This window comes from Miscanthus floridulus, chromosome 5 (assembly GCF_019320115.1).
Source record: "Miscanthus floridulus cultivar M001 chromosome 5, ASM1932011v1, whole genome shotgun sequence".
NCBI lineage: Eukaryota > Viridiplantae > Streptophyta > Magnoliopsida > Poales > Poaceae > Miscanthus > Miscanthus floridulus.
This window is the reverse complement of record NC_089584.1, coordinates 93,647,072-93,667,535: the sequence shown is the minus strand read 5'-3', so window position 1 is coordinate 93,667,535 and position 20,464 is coordinate 93,647,072. Positions and strand designations below refer to the sequence as shown.

The 20,464-nt window shown below is 51.3% G+C and overlaps 1 protein-coding gene across 1 annotated transcript; it reads left to right on the top strand.

Moving 5' to 3' along the window:
• Positions 1-16,027: 16,027 nt before the first annotated feature.
• On the top strand, positions 16,028-18,052 carry LOC136452624 (ethylene-responsive transcription factor CRF1-like). The gene has a single exon (XM_066453225.1). The coding sequence runs from the start codon at positions 16,856-16,858 to the stop codon at positions 17,792-17,794; it is 939 nt and encodes a 312-aa protein (XP_066309322.1). The 5' UTR covers positions 16,028-16,855; the 3' UTR covers positions 17,795-18,052.
• Positions 18,053-20,464: the final 2,412 nt, after the last annotated feature.

Here is a 20,464-nt window from a genome sequence, read left to right as displayed (position 1 = left end):
AAATCGACCCGCTCGATCAGCCTAATCAGGCCGAACGGCCAAAACCAACAAGCACCATCTATGTCAATGACATAGTGGTCAAAATGCCTCGAGTGTGCGATCTGATTGCAAACTTAGCCGCAACGTTCGCAAACCTCCAAAGGTTCAACATCAAGCTGAATCCCAAAAATGTGTTTTCAGGGTTCCGAAGGAAAAGCTGCTCGAATACATCGTATCCGAGCACGGCATCGAGGCCAACCTTGAAAAGATTGCAGCCATCTCCAACATGGGTCCCATACGCAACATCAAAGGTGTGCAGAGGCTCACCGGCTACCTAGTTGCCCTAAGTCGCTTCATCTCTTGGCTCGGAGAACAAGGGATACCACTCTACAAGCTCCTCAAAAAGACGAACGCCTTCATCTGGACTGAGGAAGCCCAGTAGGCTCTTGAAATCCTCAAAATGTCCCTGACGTTGGCCCCAATCCTTGTCGCTCCCGAGCAGAGAGAACCCCTCCTTCTTTACGTCGCGGCAAGTAACCACGTGGTGAGTGCCGCCCTGGTCGTCGAAAGGGAGGAACTAGGACACCAGCTCAAGGTACAGTGACCCATATACTTCGTTGGAGAAGTACTTACTGACCCCAAGGTCTAGCACCCTTAGGTACAGAAACTCCTATATGCCATACTAATGGCGACCAGGAAGCTCCTACACTACTTCACTGACCACAAAGTCATAGTCATCACTTCATACCCACTCGGAGACATCATCCGTAACTGCGACGCCGTGGGACAAATCTCCAAGTGGGCACTCAAACTCGTGGGCCATGACATTAGATATAGCCCCTACACAGCTATTAAGTCTCAAGCCCTCACGGATTTTGTCATCGAATTGACGGAGGTCCAGCTGCCGACCCCAGATATCACCCTAGAGTACTAGACAATGTACTTCGATGGGTCCATAATGGCGCCCGGCTCAGGGGCCGGAGTGGTTCTGATCTCCCTAGATGGGAGTAGGCTCTGCTATGCCATCCGCCTCCACTTCTCGGCTTCAAATAATGCCACGGAATACGATGCCCTTATCAACGGGCTCCGCATCGCCGTCGAGCTTGGAGTTACGCGACTCTATGTCTGTGGTGACTCGGAACTAGTCGTTGATTAGGTCATGAAGGAGTCCTCCTACAAAAGCCCCCTCATGACAGCATACTGCCAAGAGATGCGCTAGCTCAAGGACAAATTCTAGGGGATCGAACTGCATCACGTCCCTCGAAGGGACAATGATGCCACCGATTTCCTCACAAAACTAGCCGCCAGGCGAGATCCATCCCCAAGCGGGGTCTTCATAAACGACATCCACGAGCCGTCCATTTGCATCCAGAAAGGTCTGACCCAGACACACCCCGACGCCCCGCCGAAGCCCGAGGGCTCCGACCCCGACGCCCAACCAGTGCCCGGGGACTTCGACCCTAGTACCTCTATGTCACCCACGAACGTCGCCGTACTGACACTCTATCAAACCGATTGGCGAGTACCGCTACTTGCCTACCTCCTCGAAGAGGTTCTCCTGCCCGAAAGAACTAAAGATCGATGGATCACTCGATGCACAAAGACCTTCGTCATGCTCGGTGATGAGCTCTACAAACAGAGCCCATCAGGAGTACTCATGAGGTGTATCCCCACTGACCAAGGGAGGCAGCTTATCCTCAAGGTCCATGCTGGCATTTGCGAGCATCACGCGGCCCCAAGATTGCTGGTCAAAAAAGCCTTCTGCCAAGGTTTTTACTGGCCAACCGCGCTATGAGATGCGGAGGAGGTCGTCCGCAGGTGTGAAGGATGCCAGTTCTACGCTCGGCAAACCCATTTGCCGGCACAAGAGCTCCAAACCATCCCCATCACCTGGCCATTCGCGGTCTGGGGTCTCGACATGGTAGGACCCCTCAAAAAGGCCCCAGGTGGTTTCACTCACCTACTCATAGCAGTAGACAAATTCACCAAGTGGATAGAGGCCAAACCCATCACCAACATCGTGTCGGAGGAGGTAGTCAAATTCTTCCTCGACATCATCTACCGGTTCAGTGTTCCTAACTATATCATCACCGACCATGGGACTAACTTCACCGGAAAAAAGTTCCTAGACTTCTGTGATGAATACGGTATCAGGATCGACTAGGCTTTGGTCGGTCATCCATGAACTAACGGTCAGGTCGAACATGCCAATGGCATGGTCCTCCTAGGACTTAAGTCATGCATCTTCAACCGACTCAATAAGTACGCTAGGTGTTGGGTAGCAGAGGTTCCAGCGATCCTCTAGAGCCTAAGAACGACCCCAAACCGATCCACGGGATTCACACCCTTCTTCCTGGCCTACGGAGCTAAGGCAGTATTGCCCTCCGACCTCGACCATGGCGCACCAAGAGTAAAGGCTTTCGACCGTGACCGAGCTGTGGAGGCTCAACAAGACGCGGTCAACCTACTCGAAGAGGCCCGTGAAACGACCATCATCCGCTTGGCTCGCTACCAACAAACCCTCCATAGGTACCACGAAAGGAATTTAGGGGAAGGGTACTCGAAGTCGGTGATCTCATGCTCTGGAGGACCCAATCAACGAAGGAAAAGCACAAGCTCTCTCCACCATGGGAGGGGCCCTATATGGTGATCGAAGTAATCCGACTGGGCACCTACTGACTAGAGGACAACAACAGCAACACTATCACCAACACTTGGAACATTGAATAGCTACATCATTTTTCCCCTAAATATGGTCTAAACCGCCTTTTAGTTAAAACATGCTCCCGTAAGAGCACCCCTGCCCGAAACACTTTCAGCCTGGGTCGTTTGGGGGGGGGCCCATAAGGGTACAATATTGTATATTACCTCTTTTTTCTTTTGTGTCATCACATAATAAACAAACTTTGTCCCCGAATAGAAACACATTCCATGTCCTTGATTACCCTACGTAACTCTATTCTTACTCCCAACCGAACGCACCCTGCCTTTCCCTACAGACGTGAGCAGTCGAGCCCCGTGGGCCATGCCTCGGACTCCCAAGGTCGCACCCTATGGGACAAACGGGCAGGTACGAGAGGAAAAGGATAAGAATGAAGGTTATGCTAGGATATAAATAGGGAAAGGATATCATGTTTCTATCACAAGGACAGTGCGGATGTATTCATTAAATACAAAAGACTGTTCACACAAGGACTCACCCACAAACTTAACTTTTACATTTTCTACTACTACAAATACCACTACGACCGCCAGGGATCCGCTCAGTTCCGCTCCCTCAGCTTCGACAAACGGATACCTCAAGGGCGTCACACCCATAGATGCTTAGTAGAAGAACATGGAGCTCCTGACCTTCTTATGTAGATGAGGTAGCTACCCAGGTAAGGAAGCGAAGGGGTGCCCCATGTAGGCCACGCCGACTCCATCACAAATGACGAGCACGGGTCCCAGTCGGACATTTCTGACTAAAGCTCTCCGAACCCTGTCACCCAGGTCGTCAAGGTTCTGGTCGGACATTTCCGACCGAAGCTTTCCAAAACCCCATCACTCAGGCCATCAAGGTGAGCATGTGTTCATTAAATACAAAAACTGTTCACACAAGGACTCACCCACGATTAACGAGCGTAGGTCCCGATCAGACATTTCTGATTGAGTCTCTCCGAGCCCCGTCACTCTAGTCGTCAAGGTAAATACTATCAAACCCCCTCTATTTCATTACAATCATTTCATACATCCATACGCGCATTTCATTCCATACGCCCACGCCTCCCGAATGATTCAGGCCCTAAATCGCCCGGGGCTCGGGAACTAAGCATTGCACGTGTAGTGAAATACATCAAAATGCTCTATGTTGTGTCATGAAGCGGCAGTTGCCTCATTCGACATGAGCAAACAATAGAGCCAAGGGAGAAAACCGTAGATAAGAACCATGCGGCCTTCGCCTGGTCTAGCAAACTGGGTCATCTCAACCTTCTTGTTCGATCCTGAACCTCTCGCCAAGCCCACAGAATCTCCATCGAGGGGAGGCCATTAGGCCACCCGGGTCAGTCTCTGGAACGACCTAGGCATCTGCTGGGTTACAGGTAAAGGAGTAGTGGAATGTCACAAGAGGGCTATGCCGACCCCATCATGAATGACGAACCTAGATTCCACTCTATCACACCCGTTAGCGAGCTCACCGAGCTAGCCTTCGAGCCCGAGCGATCTGGACAAGCGACGAAACTCAGCCCCTCTGGTTGTGAGGAACCGAATGGGGTAACGCAAAACAACTCACATCGACCCCCATAAAGGCCCGACAAGGCTCAGGGGCTCAAATGCCAAAAACCTTGGGACCGCGACTCTGAACTCATGTCGACAGGATCTATGACATCTGGCTATGGCTTGGGACCGCGACTCTGAACTCACATCAACAGGATCTACGACATTCGGCTATGGCTTGGGACTGTGACTCCGAACTCACGTTGATAGGATCTATGACATCCAGCTACGGCTTGGGGCTGCGACTCTGAACTCACGTAATAGCTACGCTTCTGACTGTACTACAAAAAAAATCTAGGGACCGTGACTCCGAACTCGCATAACAGCTTTGCTTTTGACTGTACTACAAAAAAATATAGGGACCGCGACTCTGAACTCGCGTAACAGCTTCACTTCCGACTGTGCTACATAAAAAATCTAGGGACCACGACTCTGAACTCATGTAACAGCTTCACTTCCGACTGCACTACAAAAAACCCTGGCTAGGGACCACAACTCCAAACTCACGTGAAAACTAACTAAACTAACTACGTCGGCTGCCCAGGCCACACCGACACCAAGGACCATGACTCCAAACTTGCATGAAAACTAACTAAACTAACTACCTCAGGCTGTGCCAAGACCAAGGAACCACGGCGCGCACCCATGCCAGGATCCATGAGCTCTCACATCCAAAACTAACTTCCTCGCCCGATCCATGGCGCGCATCGGCACCGGGATCAATAAGTTCTGTTTCAATCCAATCTTCACAGCTAAAAATGCCTCGGTTGCACAAATGTCACCTTCGTTGACAAAATTCCATCTCAGACTAAAAACATGCACACACGCCCGCTAAAACAAAATCCTCTAGACGATTCTGCCCGAATCGCCCGGGGGCTACACCCACGGGTGCACTCGCGCGCACCCATTGACAAGACAAAAATCCCCCAGACGATTCTACCTGAATTACCTGGGGGCTCGGGGGCTCCTGTCGGGTTCATAAACCTGGGGTCCCTCGGGGACTGGCTTCTGCGCCAAGGCTCGACCCAAGAGTCTAAAAACAATAGGGAAAGGGGCGGTCCAGTAACTAGCCGGGAGGCCAGGCCCAAGAAGGGCAACGCTTGCTCTTTGGCTGCTTCGGCCCACCTATCCAATCAGAGCGCTCGATTCGAGCTACAGCCGGCTACGGGCGACCTCCGATCAGAAGGCTTGCCCTAAGCCCTACTTCCGACTCTAACCCCGTGTCCCTCCGACCGGAGCTCATAGGAACCCTGCTCACCGCTCTTCTCCGACCGGTGCACTCAGAGCTAACTGGAGCCCTCCGACCGGGGATGCCCCATTCGGTAGGAACCAAAAGACGTATGGAGAAAGGCAAGGCAAGGCTCACAAGTCAAAATCACTGCACCAGGGACCATACCCTACACGAAATAGTACTCTACAGCCACCCTAACACAAACAGTATTGTAGGCGCCGATATCTCCCTCCACAGTTTTGTAGGGGCCGCTAAAACTCCCATACGGTAAGACTCTCTGCGTGTCTCTGGACAATCGATAGCGGTATGGGCACCAGGATTTACCATACCGGGTAAACATAGCAGGACTCCTCATATGCCTCTAGGCATCAAACAGTATTTATAGGTACCGACATCCATCCTTTCTAAAGAAGATAGCTCGACCTCCCGTGTGCGTCTGACATTCTACAACGACATCAGCAGTGTTGTGGACACCTACCATTATCCAATCCTCATCAGCATGGGCAACAAGGCTTAAAAACATCCGTACCCTCTCACCTATAAAGCCATCCCCTTCATCTATAAAAGGGGATGCACTCCCTCCAGCAGACGAACGGATTCAAGTAGATCAGAGTTCCTTATATCGATAGCTCACAACCATAGAACCACGAGGTTCAGACCTCAAGCCCCCGCTTGAACACTTAGCTCATAGCGAAGTTCCTGTCACTCTCGGCCCTTTCGGTCGGAGCCGATCGGACCTCTTGTACACCCCCTCTTTCTCTCTCTTATTTGTAACCCCACTGCAGACTTCGAGCACCTGGGCTCGGGAATAAAAGTCACCGACCAACCCTGACTGGACGTAGGGCATGTTGCCTGAACCAGTATAAATTCTATGTCATTAAGTGCTAGGCCACCTCCGATCACAATGTACAACAAAACTACAAATATTCACTAGTTGGTCACATTCTGCACCAACACATGTATTCACCGAAGTTCGATCGTTGCCTGTGTCTGGAATTGTTGAGTTCTCCTTTTATAAGTGGAACGAATATTTTGTGAAGAGGTGGGAGCTTGTGTAGAGGAATATAGCTGAGCAGGGGCATTTTGAAAAGGTCGGAGCTGAACATTTGAAGGAGGCCGAGGAATTGGCCAAGCAGCACACCATCGAGCCGTATGGACCCACTGCCATATCTTTAGTGTACGGGGCAAGGGTGGCACAAGCCTGGGCGACGAATGTTATGGTGGATGAAACTATCGAGTTGATCTTGAAAAGGTAGAGTGCAGTTGCAATGTCCCTTAGATCATGTATGCCCCTTGCTCTCATATGATCATGGCCTGCAGGGTTCGTGGGTACAACTATGAGGATCTGCCATATATGTCACCCTTGTATCTCCATTCGAACACCGTTGGTATTTGGGAGATGAGCTTTGAGCCATACCTTGACCCAACATAGTGGCCACCTTATAATGGTTATGACTATGTGCCGCATCCAAATCTAATGAAGGTAGGGAAGGGTAGGAGGAAGAAGAAGCGACTGAAGGGGGACATGGACGCTATGAGAGGGTACGGCGAAGACATGTACGGGGGGGGAGACTTCAACGAGACCCGTGGCAGGAATCTTTGCTCCGTTTGCAAACAATCTGACCACAAGGCTAGCCGGCATAGAAGACAGTAGGTGATTTCATATTGTGTTTGTATTGCATAACAAGTAGTTCAAATTTTGCAATGCTACATAATGTTAATCTGAAAATTGTTAATTTGAATACTCCAACCCTTTGTTTATCATTTTATAATAGGATGGCCCCTCCCACGCCGCACCAGCTGACCCCCCTTCTTGATGTGGAGTACGATGACCCCCTTCTTGTACCGGACGATGAGGTTTATTACGTCGTGGGACTTAGTTCATTACGTCGAACTTATGTCGAACGAATATTGTCGTCGAAAACTTGTAGACTCATAAACCAATGAAAATGTTGTATGGCAACTTATCGTCCAGTTATTTGCTTCATGTTCATTTTGTACATCACTTGTAGTTTTGTACAACACCTCCGCCTGTAAGCCCACCTCCGCTTGTAGTTCTGTAGTTTTGTACAGCACAGACGCGCCGTGGGCTATGGCGCGACAAATGATTACGTTCGTTTTAGAAATTTTGAACGCATGATACAAACAGATGTGATCACTTAAGATCAATCATGGGTAATTTGAGTACATGATACATGGGCACAATACATCAGTAGTTCAAATGGAATATAAGACAACACAATAGAATTTCTACTACATGGCTACATTGATCATTAATAAAGCATGGAACTAACAGACGACATAATAAAAAACCCTCAGTTAGAAACATACTGAGTAAGCAACTCGTTGTTCGAGTACCAATGCTTAACCACAACCCTATTGCTGTGGCTAGGCTCACCTGCATTGCTCTAACCTACCTATCGCCTGTAGTAAGCGGCCTCCGCTTCATCTGTGGCCACTGTGGCCTGAGTGAAAAAACGCATCGTCATCCTCCTCCGCCTGTAAGCCTACCTCTACTAGAGCGATGAGCTCGCTCAGTCTGCCAGTGTCGTCCTTATCCTCCTTCAGCTGCAAGCCCGCCTCTACTAGAGCGATGAGCTCGCTCAGTCTGCCAGTGTCGTCCTCATCCTCCTTCGCCTGCAAGCCCGCCTTTGCTACAATAATTAGCTCACTAAGTCTGGCAGTGTCGTCCTCATCCTCGTCCCCCTCATCAGGCAACACAATCGGTGATTCAACGGTGCGACCAGCTTGCTTTCTATGCTCAACTAACTTCTTTTCCTCGTACCTTGCATGAGCCACCTCTATAGCATGTTCCTCGCTGTATCCAATCCCTTTATGTATAGAATGCAATCGGTTAGCAACGTGATTATATTACATTTACAATTAGGCAACGAAAATAGGCGTTCAAGCACTCACTGGCACATAATGCAGCAACATGCTTGTTCAAGACCTGCATCTGTACTCTTGTCTCCTCCCTTGCCTCCTTCCTTGCACTCTCCTCCTCTAACGTCATCTGTCTCTCCAATCCCCATTTATTAAGCCCAACATCGATCGGGTTACAAATACCGCGCTGTCTAGCAAACTCACGTATCTTTTCTTTGTGATGTTTAACGAATAGGTTGACGTAGTCAGGTCCATATCCCCTCTTCCTTGCAATTAGTTGCCTCTTCTTCAGTTCATCCAAGAACTTAGCTTGACCATCATAACGTTCCCACCTGCATTTCCTAGTGCTCTGGTCAAAAGAAATATTATATCATATATGTCTTAGCAAAAGAAACAAAATACAATTTCATGTTTACCACAAAAATAACGAAACTCTTCGTACTCAATCATATGGCCGCAATAATGGCCTATTCCAAGCTCCGAAGGGACTAGGCCATAGTTAGAATTAACACCACATTCGCACTTGACTGGTGGTGCTCTGTAATTTAACCTTTCTTTCTTTTTTTGTTTTGCTTTTGGAGGTTCTTCGGGCCATTTATTCTTAGGACCATACAACCACTCCTTGAAACGACACTTCACCATTGAATACACCTAAATAACTTGACATTAGTATATGACACATATAGTTCAACATTTCAACACATACACTTTGCACTTACTTCATGCTTGTTTGGATACACAAACTCCAACGTATTGTCAGGGTTTATCATGGCTCGGTCTCCGTAATGGCACAGAGGAGGTTCCTCGAGTCGTCTAACTATGGTTAAGTGCTTCTCCTTAGCCATCATTGGAGGGGGGTTAGGGGGAGGTGGAACCCACCGCTCGAAGTGCTCTCATGGATGTCGCCCTCTCCACCAATCATCGAAAAGGAGGTACCTAGGGTCAAACTTGTCTGCACCGTCGATCCACTGAAAGAAAAAGCACCTCTCATGGGCCTACACAACAAAAATTCAACAAAATATTAGTAACCTAGTAATACAAATGAAGAAGAAAAATATACGGAAACAATTACTTACATTAAAACAACTGCACGTGTAGAAGCAACGAGCCGCTGTGTCCGGATGTCTCGATTGAAACACGTCGGCCGGACGACCACAGTCACAATTAGGGATAGGGAGTTTAGGAGGGACGGGGGCATCTTTGCTAGACTCGTCAGGGTACATTTCTCTAGGACGATCCCGTTTTCGCCATAACTGCTCCCGAAACATGTCTTCCATCTAATAAAACGGTTCAAATTAAACACCAATCAAAACAACGCAAATTAATGTAAAATATAATCATTTGCAATGCAACTAAAATATTATAAACAACAATTATAGCAACAAAAATATACATGGCAAACATACTTCTAACTAAATAATTAACCTTAACATTGACAAAATCATACTAATATCTTCACCATAGTTCTCAAACATAATTTTCCTACTAACCTTAACTCATATTCATAATATTTTATCCACCATTCAAACGAAAATAAAATGTGCGTCATTACCTTGAACTAGGACGAGGAGGGAGGGAGGCGGCCAGGGAATGAAAGGGAAGGGAGGGAGGCGGCAATGGAGGGCCGGGCTGCCGCCGTTCGTGGCGCGGCGGCCGGCGTGCTTGGTGACGGGCGCGAGCGGGAGCGACGCCTAGGCCGCTTTGCTGCTTGGGCAGCGGGACTAGCCGCGGCGGAGGTTATACCCGGCTCTGCCGCGCCATGGATCAGGGCGCGACACTGCCGCGCCAAGATCGGTGGCGCGGCAGAGCCCTGCCACATCAGCGGTCAGCGCTTCTGGTCGCCGCCACGTCAGCCCTCTGCCGCGTCACTATGCATGGCGCGGCACAGGTATTTGGCCGCGCCAGGACAATAGGTGCGACAAAAAGTGTTAGTTTTTTTTAAAAAAAAATCGAGAGTGTTAGATTTAAAATTAAGTTCGAAAAAGTGTTAAAATTAAAAAAAAAATCTGTGGTGAGGACATGTATACACGATACGGTGCATGCACTTGGACAAATAAACAAGTGCTTTCTGTGCAAATATGGACTTAGATCCTGCTATGCAGAAGAAAGCAACGTGCTTACAAAACCCTGGATTTCAGAAGGCCAGAAGGGTGCACCGTGCACGTCCCCTTCCCTGCGTGAGATTGAGGATGCATGGATCCTTAATTAAAACATCAACATTACGCATCGGCACGCACTTCAGAAGTTCAGATCCAAATTACTATACGGCTGGTTATTGCTTCGGCTGTAAGCAAATATTTCGCTTAATTGGCCGAGCTCCGATGATGATTGTGCTCTCTCAGTACTCGTGCTGAGCAGAGCAAGCATGTTAAGTTGTAGGCACGTACGTACGTATAAAGGGGCCGTGGAGCGTACGTGGCCAAGGAAAAGAAAAAGGAAAGCGTACGGCGGCACGGCTTTATTATATTAGCATTATGTTAATCCTGATCTAGCTTAGCTTGAGCGTTGCTTGCTTGCTTGTTTGCCATGTGAGCCGGGCGTGCGCGCGAAAGGTACGGTACGGTGGTATATATAGAGTAGAATTAGAAAGGTCCCACGCACAGCCACCCGATGGAACGCGACGGCACACGTGTAGTATGGTGTAGTATGCGTGCACCGCACGGGTTGCGCCGGCATGCACACAGCGCACAGGGGAGGCTCGCGGTGGAACTGTGGCTCACGTGCAGGTGCAGTTGCAGGCAAAAGAAATCTCTGCATGCAAAATCTCAAACCTGCAGGCTGCAGATCACCGCCCCGCGCGGCCATCCGGTCGGGTCGGCCGCTTATGCCCGTCCCGTTCCCGTTCCCGTTCACGTCCGCCTTTTCTCTCAGTCGTCGTATACTCAGCATTCGGTGTATCCCCCGTACACCGTAGTATGTGTAAACTACTACTACTAGCATCGCTTCATTTAGCATTTACCGAGTTTTTTTTGGCTTATTTTGATCCCTTTTCGTGTACCATTTTTCTGTTCTTTATTTTTTTTCCTTTTCGTTCCATTCTCGGCAAGCACTAGCAGCAGGCAGCAGATAGTAGCCTTGTCGTACTAGGTAGGATGCTGCAGACCTGTAGTACGTGCGACACACACAGCTTTGCTAGCAGCCCACGATGAGCTGCAGTAGGCCTCCAGAACTGAACTAGTACAGTACTACTGAGTTTTTTTTTGAAAGTTACTGTGAGGTAGAGTAGAGTCTGCGGCCGGTAGATAGTTTGAGCAGCAGTGTCATCGCTGAGTCACTCCAGATGCGTACAAGCAGGCCCAACTGTAAATTACTCCTAGCTCTGGACTGTGCAAATCGTCTGTATTCTAGGTGCGCAAAGGCTAGCTAAAGCGCGCCACGCCATCGCACTGTATGCATGCTCGCTTGAATTCAAAGGGACCTGGGCCCTGTTTAGTTCCACTCTAAAATGTCAAATTTTTTTAAGATTTTCTGTCACATCGAATCTTTGGACGTATGCATGAAGCATTAAATATAAATAAAAAATAAAACTAATTACATAGTTTAGACGAAATTCACGAGACGAATCTTTTAAGCCTAATTAGACTATGATTGGACACTAATTGTCAAATAACAACGAAAGTGCTACAGTGGCATTTCGCCAAAAATTTTACCAACTAAACGGTACCCTACTATACGCCCGAATATACAGAACAAATAAATTAAGCAAACAAAGATCTCTCTCTTTTTTTGAGCGTGTCAAAAATGTCTCTCTGAAATTAACTAATAGGAGAGTGCTCACGACGTGGGTGTTCCGCGTAAGTTTGCTCCAGCTTGCCGGCCGTTGCTGCTGCTTATTGACTTCCAGCAGTTTGGTTTCAAACATGAAACCACTAAAAAACAACGTAACATCCTCCGGTTGTTTTAAGCCATACGAGGGAGAGCGTCTCCAACAACAGCTACCTATCAGATCCCCTACTTTTTTTTGACAGTGGATGCAAAAAAAAAAAAAAAAACATCTCCAGCAAGCAACGTACTAGGCCTTCTAAATTTGTGTGTCCTCCAAATTCTCCTTCCCATTACCTATTCTTATTGGGCCAATATGTGGCTATCTATTATTTTCTGGCTCAATGGTTTTCCACCTGAACCCGACACCGCACCTGTCGTCGAAATACCTCCTGGCCGCCACAATCTCCTTCGCCGCCTATGGTTCACCCCTCGGTCACGTTCGGAGTCCCGCCAGTCTCCTCCGTCTAACTAATGCCTTGTCGACGCCGGCGCCATTGCCCACCCTCTCGATGGGACGACATGGGCAGACCTCCCAGCGGTCCTCTCGACGGCCGATGCGGGCAGACCTCCCGCCCGGCATGCGCCCTCTCAGCAGGGCCCTCCCCCGGTGCCACCACCCTCCCCGACGGTGGCCCTCCCCTTGAAAGATGGTCTTGTTAGTGATGAGGATAAGCGGTGGCGGCCATCCCCCGTGCCCTCACCCTCCCCAACAGTGGGTCTTCCTCGACACGACGCCCCCGCGAGATGGCCTTATTCGTGATGAGGATAGGCGTCGACGACCCTCCCTGGTGCCGCCACCCTCCCCGACGGTGGCCCTCCCCCGAAGCAACACCCTCGTGAGATGGCCGTGTTCATCAATGGCGACGAGGATAGGAAAGAGAATGAAATATGAGTCTCACATGTCATTATCTACCAAAACAAATTTTGAGGATCCTATTTTAGGTAGTCCTGCTGGAGCCTGGAGATAACCATGGAAAACATGCCTCTTGAGAGTAGGTGGCCACCTAAATGGAAAAATAGGAGGTTTTAGGTAGTAGTGTTGAAGATGTTGTCACCTAATGGACCCAAGAAAAAACAACTAGAGTTAACATGCGTTCGCTGGATTGAGCAAACGTTCATATGATAACTTATAATAGCAACTTTCTTACATGACCTTTGTAATCTAACTTTTGTTCATATGAAAAATTTCAAGATAGCAATTTCTCAATATAACTTTTTTAGTGTAACTTTTATATAATAAATTTTACTAATAGCATAACGTATACACATAAAGTTTCGTTGTTTGACGTCGTTCAAAAATTTTATACATAGCTTATTTAGCACAATTTTTAACATAGTTCATCCTAGACAAACTTCTGAACCTATTTGTTTCAAAGTATATAGAAGAAAATGGGTAAATTATTATGACAAAACGATGAAGCAAAGGAAATAAGAAAGAAAAAATATATATAACAATCTCTCATCATGACTTTTTCTTTCTGCACTTGAAGGAGATGGAACTCCTCAATTTAGGATTGGCTTAATAATAGTCATTCTTTCTGCACCTCCTAAATCTCATAGGCGTGAAATTGCAGATGTGTTAGTTGATTTTCAGTTGGTGGGAAAGGGTGTGACCAATGGCTAGTGGGAGCATGGTTTAAAATGTCGGTGAGGATTCGGTGTTTTCGGCCAGGACAAAAATAGGAAGAGCAATACCAAAAACCTTAATGTTTCTTGAATAATCAGGGTCCCAACCAAACGTACCTTAAGAGCTGCAAAGGACAACCCAAAGGGAATGGGATAGCGTGGCCGACGGTGAACCCAATAACTCGGTGGAGGAACAAGGATGAATGCTTTTGCAGATTCGATTGATTGTGAAACTAGTACGCTGACTAGAGGGATACTGGATACGGGATACATATCGATCATCTGAAATTTAGCATCTTATCTTTTTTTTTTTTTTTCATTTTCTCAGATCTATGGAAAACCCTGTGATGTCTGATCTGAGTACTTGGCTTTAAGTATGATTCATAGATCAGAGTATAGTTCAAAGTTGTGTTTTTAGCCATGTCTGCGAATAATGAGAATTGGGCCCGTGATACAGGATATTAATCAGAAATGCAAAATTTTAATTTGAATTCAAGAAACTGATGTATACAGGAGCATTTGGGAGAAGCGCTAGCTGCACAATGGAGAACAGAGACGTCACAAACGAACCCACTATCCAGAAATGTCTGTCCTGCGCGAGCTCGGTCCTCTTCGTTGTCTCAGTTGATTAGCGCTAAGCGCGCTGGGTAGAGCTGTTGTACCAGGAGTGATGAGTTCGTTAGATTAATAGCTCCGGTGCAGAGGGCCTCTGACGCCGGTGCTCCACCCAACGATTTGACCGGCCATTTTGTCTTTCCCCGTCTCGGCCCACGACCGACCGGCATCACGTGCCGCCCCACCTCCACCTCGCATCCGCCCGCGCCCCGATGGCCGCCGAGCCCCACCGCGCAGCGCGCACCCCGGAACGCGTCGCGCCGCGACTGGCTCCCCCGCCACCTGACCGGACGGGCCCGGCCCCCGCGCCCGCGCGCCGGGGGAGTGGGAGGCTGCCCGCTGGGCCCCGGCGCCCAGGGAGGAGGAGGAGCAGGACCACGCGCCCGCGGGGCCACGCTGTAGCAGCGCGTGGCTCCGTACCGGTACCGCGCCCAAAAATATCGCGACGGGACGGGGCGCTGTGCCGCTGTCTGCTGTTCGGGCTCTAGCCGCGCGCCATCACTGAGAGCGGAGGGACGGACGGTCCGGCGCGCTCGCGCGTGATCATTAACGTCCATGACCGACCGACCGAGCGAGCCGGCATCAGCGCCGTGCATAATTTGCCACTGTTTGTCCGGTTCGCTCGGAGGAATCTGAAAGAATTTAGGAGGGTAAATTAGTTGCGAACAGTAATTTCAGTCGTGAACAGTACATTTTTGCACCATCCGAACGGGGCCCGTACTCAGTGACCCTTTGGAAAAAGAAGTGCTGCGGAGCCTCCAATCTCAAACATCCGGCTGCCCAAAACAGTGGTGCACGGGCCGAAACTGACGAAGGACACAGCGCAGCGCCATGTTCAGACGCCACGCCACCAGCGAGTCAAAGCGCAGGCCGGCCGGCCCGCGACTCGACCGCGCGCGGCTACAGTGCGCGCCCATGCCGTCCCCGCAGCGTCCCTAGGTAGCTTCCCACTTGCGCTGCACGCCTGCACCGCGCGCGCCAGCGGCCACCGTGCCAGCCAAACATGGCTGCTCTGCAGCCTGCTGCAGGGGCAGAGCAGTGCAGTGCAGGCTCGCGGAGTTTAGGCTGTGTTTAGTTCCAGCAGGTTGGAATTCGAGAGTACGGTAGTACTTTTGTTTTTATTTGTTAATTAATGTTCAAACATAAACTAATTAGGCTTAAAATGTTCGTCTCGCAATTTTTCACAATTAGTTTTTTTCGTCTACATTTAATGCTCCATGTATGGGCCGTAAACATTCGATACGATAGGTACTGTAGCACTTTTTGAGATTTTGGGTCCAACTAAACACGTGCTTACAGCTAGTACACTGTACTGTAAAATCAATGTGAGCCGGCCCTCCTCCTCCCGCTCCTCGTCTGCGTCTCGGAGGTGGGTGTATGGCCGAGCCGAGTCCGGTGGTATGGTACGCCTCGGGGTGATTAATCTAGCCGGCGCGGGATTTGAAATGGAACCCTTCCCGTAAACCCACGCAGCGGGAGTAAATGCGGTTGGAGGAAGGGGTTAACCGGCAGAACTTAATTACGGTTCGGGATAGAGGCGGATCGGGTTAAAGTAAACTAGCGCGCGCGGCCTGTCACCGCCGCGGAATCGGGCGTGGGTTGCAACCGAGGCTGTCGGGTCGGGGGATCCTATAAGACAGACGGGGTGGACAGCGGATAACCAATCCCCGGCTTGTCCACTCCACTCCCCCCAAAACCTCCCCAAACCCCCAGAAACTCCCATCCCATCACTCACCTCGCTCCTCCACCTCACGTCGCCGCCGCCGCCGACTGCCACCTCACAAGGTCTCCTCCTCGGCTTTCTCCACGCCACACCACCGCTGCCACCTCCCTTCGTCTCCGACCTTGTTCTTCGCGCCTTTTTATTTCGTCGGTGGCTCGGCGCTCCAGCACCTTCTTCTGTTCCTTCCTAGGACCAGTAGGAGTAGCACTCCGAGAGTGAAGAAGCTCCCTCTCGCCGAGGAGCCAGCAAGTCACTCACGGAGCTCGAAAACCGTTAGGGATAGCCGTATCCCCGGCGGGGGCCGCGGCAGCTGCTGCGTCGGTAGTACGAACGCGGCAGGGGAGAGGACGGGGCGCGGCTTTTACTGCTGCCTCTGCTTTCAGCTACTACTCCTGCTGCATTTCCGCTGCTCTTTTTAAAGAGCCCGTCTTTACTGCGGCCACTCCCTTCCTCTTCCTTCCTCCCTGCGCCCCGGTCTGCCTTCCTTCCTGCTCGCATCGCCTTCGCCTCCCTCCCTTCCCGACCCTTTGCTCTTTGTTCCCCTGCCGATCCGCAGAGCAGGAGGGAATCCACCCGGCCGTCCGTTCCGATCGTCCCTGCAGCTTCTCTTTCCTGCTGGGGTCAGGGTTGCAGCTTGCAAGACCTGGTTTTGGTTGGGGTTCTTGTCTGTGTCATCTTAAAGCCAGGGAAGTACTTGCTCATCTCTCCTTGCTAGTGCGCTTCTTGGGCCTGCGCCTAGCTATAGCTTGGGTTTAAGTGTGTAACTCCCGCGTGCCATGTCGCGCTCGCGCACGGTGCGGATCTTCTGGGACGATCCTGACCTGACGGACTCCTCCGGCGAGGAGGACGGCTGCGGAGCCCGGAGGGTTGGCAGGATGGTGCGGGAGCTGCCGCCCATGGCAGCAGCACCAGCGGCTGCTCCCGTGCCGGATCAGTGCAACGCCGGGGACGGCGACCGCGGGAGGAGGGTCGTCGGTGTTGCTGGTCCTGTTGGCGTGTGCAGCGGGGCGCGGAGACGGCTGGCCAAGGGTGGTGGCCCGGGCGCGGCGAGCACCAAGTTCCGCGGCGTCCGGAGGCGGCCGTGGGGCAAGTTCGCGGCAGAGATCCGTGACCCGTGGCGCGGCGTGCGCGTGTGGCTCGGCACCTTCGACACCGCGGAGGAGGCCGCGCGCGTCTACGACACCGCCGCCATCCAGCTCCGCGGGCCCAACGCCACCACCAACTTCTCCGCCGGCTCCGGGGCCGGCCAGCTGCAGGACCCGGCGACCCCCGGCGGCTACGAGTCCGGCGCCGAGTCCTCGCCGGCGGTGTCGTCGCCGACGTCCGTGCTCCGCAAGATCCCTTCCCTGTCCTCCCTGGCCGAGGACTACTCCAAGGACGACTCCGACGCCGCGGCCCCGTGCGGCGAGCCGGCCGTAACCGAGTGCCGCAGCCTGGCCGTCCTCGAGGAGGAGGAGCTTGGCGAGTTCGTGCCGTTCGAGGACGCGCCGGTCTACGCCACCAGCGGCTTCTGGGACTTCGAGCCCGACGCGGGGTTCCTCTACGCAGAGCCGTCGTCGCCGGAGGCGTCGTGGAACGCCGCCGCCGCCGCCGAGCCCGCCTCGTCCGAGGACGCGCCCAGCTGGGCCGCGTCGTCGCCGATGGAGGAGAGCAACGACTACTTCCAGGACCTGCGCGACCTCTTCCCACTCAACCCGCTTCCCGCGATTTTCTGAACCGCGGACGGGGGACGCCGGAACCGGAACGGAGGGCCTCGTTGATTCGTCTACCGGAACGCTTTTTTGGACGTCGAGAGTGTGGTGTGTCCTGCGTCGTGCCTGCGTTGCGAGCACTGTGTACTTGTACGCCTCTTGCCTGCCGTACGTGTTTTCTTCGAGTCGATGAGAAATGTAACATGCTGCCGATGAGTGAGTACGTAGAATTTTGAGGTGCTCTAGTCTACGAAGTTATTGTATTAGTACGTGAATGAATGTTTTTTTTCCTAGTACCGTCGAAATTGTGACGCTGGTGTACTTGTACTGTCCCACCTGGTATACCAGTCTCGTCTGCTCTACACTGCATGCACGACGGCCTTGATTTGGCAACGAGCATGCGCGCATTCCCAATTCCCAGTGCTAATTTGCTATGGGGGCTGGGCGCTGGGGCGGCTCCGCGGCGTGGTCCAGAAGGCAGATGCGGCCGTGTTTGTGCTTGAAATGGGGAGGCCATGATGCGGTTGTGCGGAAAGTCTGCTGGTTTTGGTGGCCAGCTGGGTCCCCGCCGTGCCCGCGCGCCATGAGTGAGTGACTCGATCATCCGTCCGATCCGACGGGCCCGACCACGGCGTACACGCGCGGGGGGCCTTGTACAGTGACCGCACCGACCGACCGCCCCGCGCTGGCGGCGCTCGCGCGACGACGGAGCCGGGGGAGGTTCTGTCCGTTCGACAGGGCCAAGGCTTCCTCCCTCGTAATAAGGCACAGGGCCACAGATGCGTTCGTTTCCTTGTGTCCGCGAGCATGTATGTACACCGGGGCGCTGCGGCGCCACGTTGCGAGTGGGACACGGCTCGGATCGCTTCGTGGCTTGGTGCCCGCCGTAGCCGCCGTACGTACGTACGCGCGCGCGTGATTCCTGTGACTCCGGCAGCGGAGTAAGCTAGCAAAACGTAATCCTACGTTGGAGTGAATGCGCGCGGGCGGGGCGGCAGCGGCGGCGGTGGTCCTGGCTGCTGCTGTGCTGCTGGCTCCTCCCGATGAAGCGGCCGTCCTCGCAGGCAGGCCCACGACCACGTAGCGACCCGGAACGGGAACACGTACGCCGGGTGGGGCGACCAGTGACCACACGGGGAAGACAACGTAAAAGATAAGGGGGGAGGCGCTGGGCTACGAGACCATGGTACGTGGCGCGGCGGGAGGACAGGCCGGCGCGCGCGGCATGCCGGATTACTGGTTCCACCGGCGGATAATGGGGCCACTTTGCGGCCCAGATAGTCTATGTGTGGGCCGGCTCGTGCTCGTCCAACGATTCATGGCCCGCAGAGACGCGTGATTCTTTGTGATAACCTGTTGCGTCGCCAGCGCCATGCTACCAGCACTGCACCATGGTGCCCCGTGCACCGTGCACGCGTCGACGGTGGGCCGGTGGGTACCCATCTAGCTCAAGTCGTGCAGAGGCATGCCACTGTACTGTGTAGGAGAGCACGGGACCATGGGGGCTATGACTACAGCCAAGTGCCAAGATGGTGAGGAGGTGCTGAGAGAGGAGAGTATCGACGGCGTAATCCATTTGTGATGTTGATGTGGGAGTTTCTAAACATCCACAAGAAGATTGAAGATAACTAGCAGCCTGTTCGGGAGGCCGTAAACGATCGTGGATTATTTACTGCTGGCTGGTTTGGTGTGAGAGAAAAACACTGTTGCTGGCTGGAAATTTACGATCGTTTACGAGCAAGCAAACAGGCAGACAGGTAAGCACATGAGAGGTCGCCACAGGATCTTTGTCGAACATCTTTGGTCCATTCAGAGTTCCATGTAGTTTGATTTGAGTATTTGTCACTTATATAAATCATGCATTTGAATTCAAATTCGTGGATTTGAATTTATGAATTTGAATATTTACAGAAACAGGAAGTAGGGACTTTGATTTAGGGGCTACTATTAGAGTTCAAGGGCTCAAAAGTATGGGAAGTAGAGGCCCTAATTTATTTAAAGGCTATGGCTAGAGTTACTTTTACAAAGTAAAGAGTGTTTACAACATATATAATCCATGTATAGATATTTGGTAATCAGATTGCAACGCCTCTAAACAAATATTTAGGAAGTTAAAGTTACCCCTTAAAATTAAGATATTTGCTTGTTTCTTACTGAAGGGTGTCAATTTTAAGAAAAGACAATTTTCTAAAACGAAGTTGGAAATAAGGTGATGACAATTTCAAGCATAAAAAAAATCCAACATCTGTTTTTTTATTGTCATATTGCAAGATTTGTGTGGAAGATTGTTCAAGTTGCATATGGTTTAAATTCTCTTGAAGATTTATCAGTTTTTTTGGGCCTTGGGATCAACAACTACGTACAAAATTGTGCCCTAACATTTGGGCGGAAGCCATTGCAATTTGCTGGTCTATTTGGTTGACCTAAAATGATTGGTTTCTGAAAACAAAATTTATTATATTCCTCTTTGTAGGTAACTGACGAGATCCTAACATACAGGATCCCGAACAAAGAAGACCCCCTAAGGATCGCCCGGGGGCTTGGGGGCTATGCCCATCGGGCACGCTCGCGCTCACCCTCTGGCAAAGAGACCCGGCCGAGCCTGACTCGACCGCAGCTTCTGCCTAGGGCTCGGGGGCTTTCCCGAGCCTTGGGCTCCCCATCAATGGCACGACCAAGCCCGGTCCTTGGCTC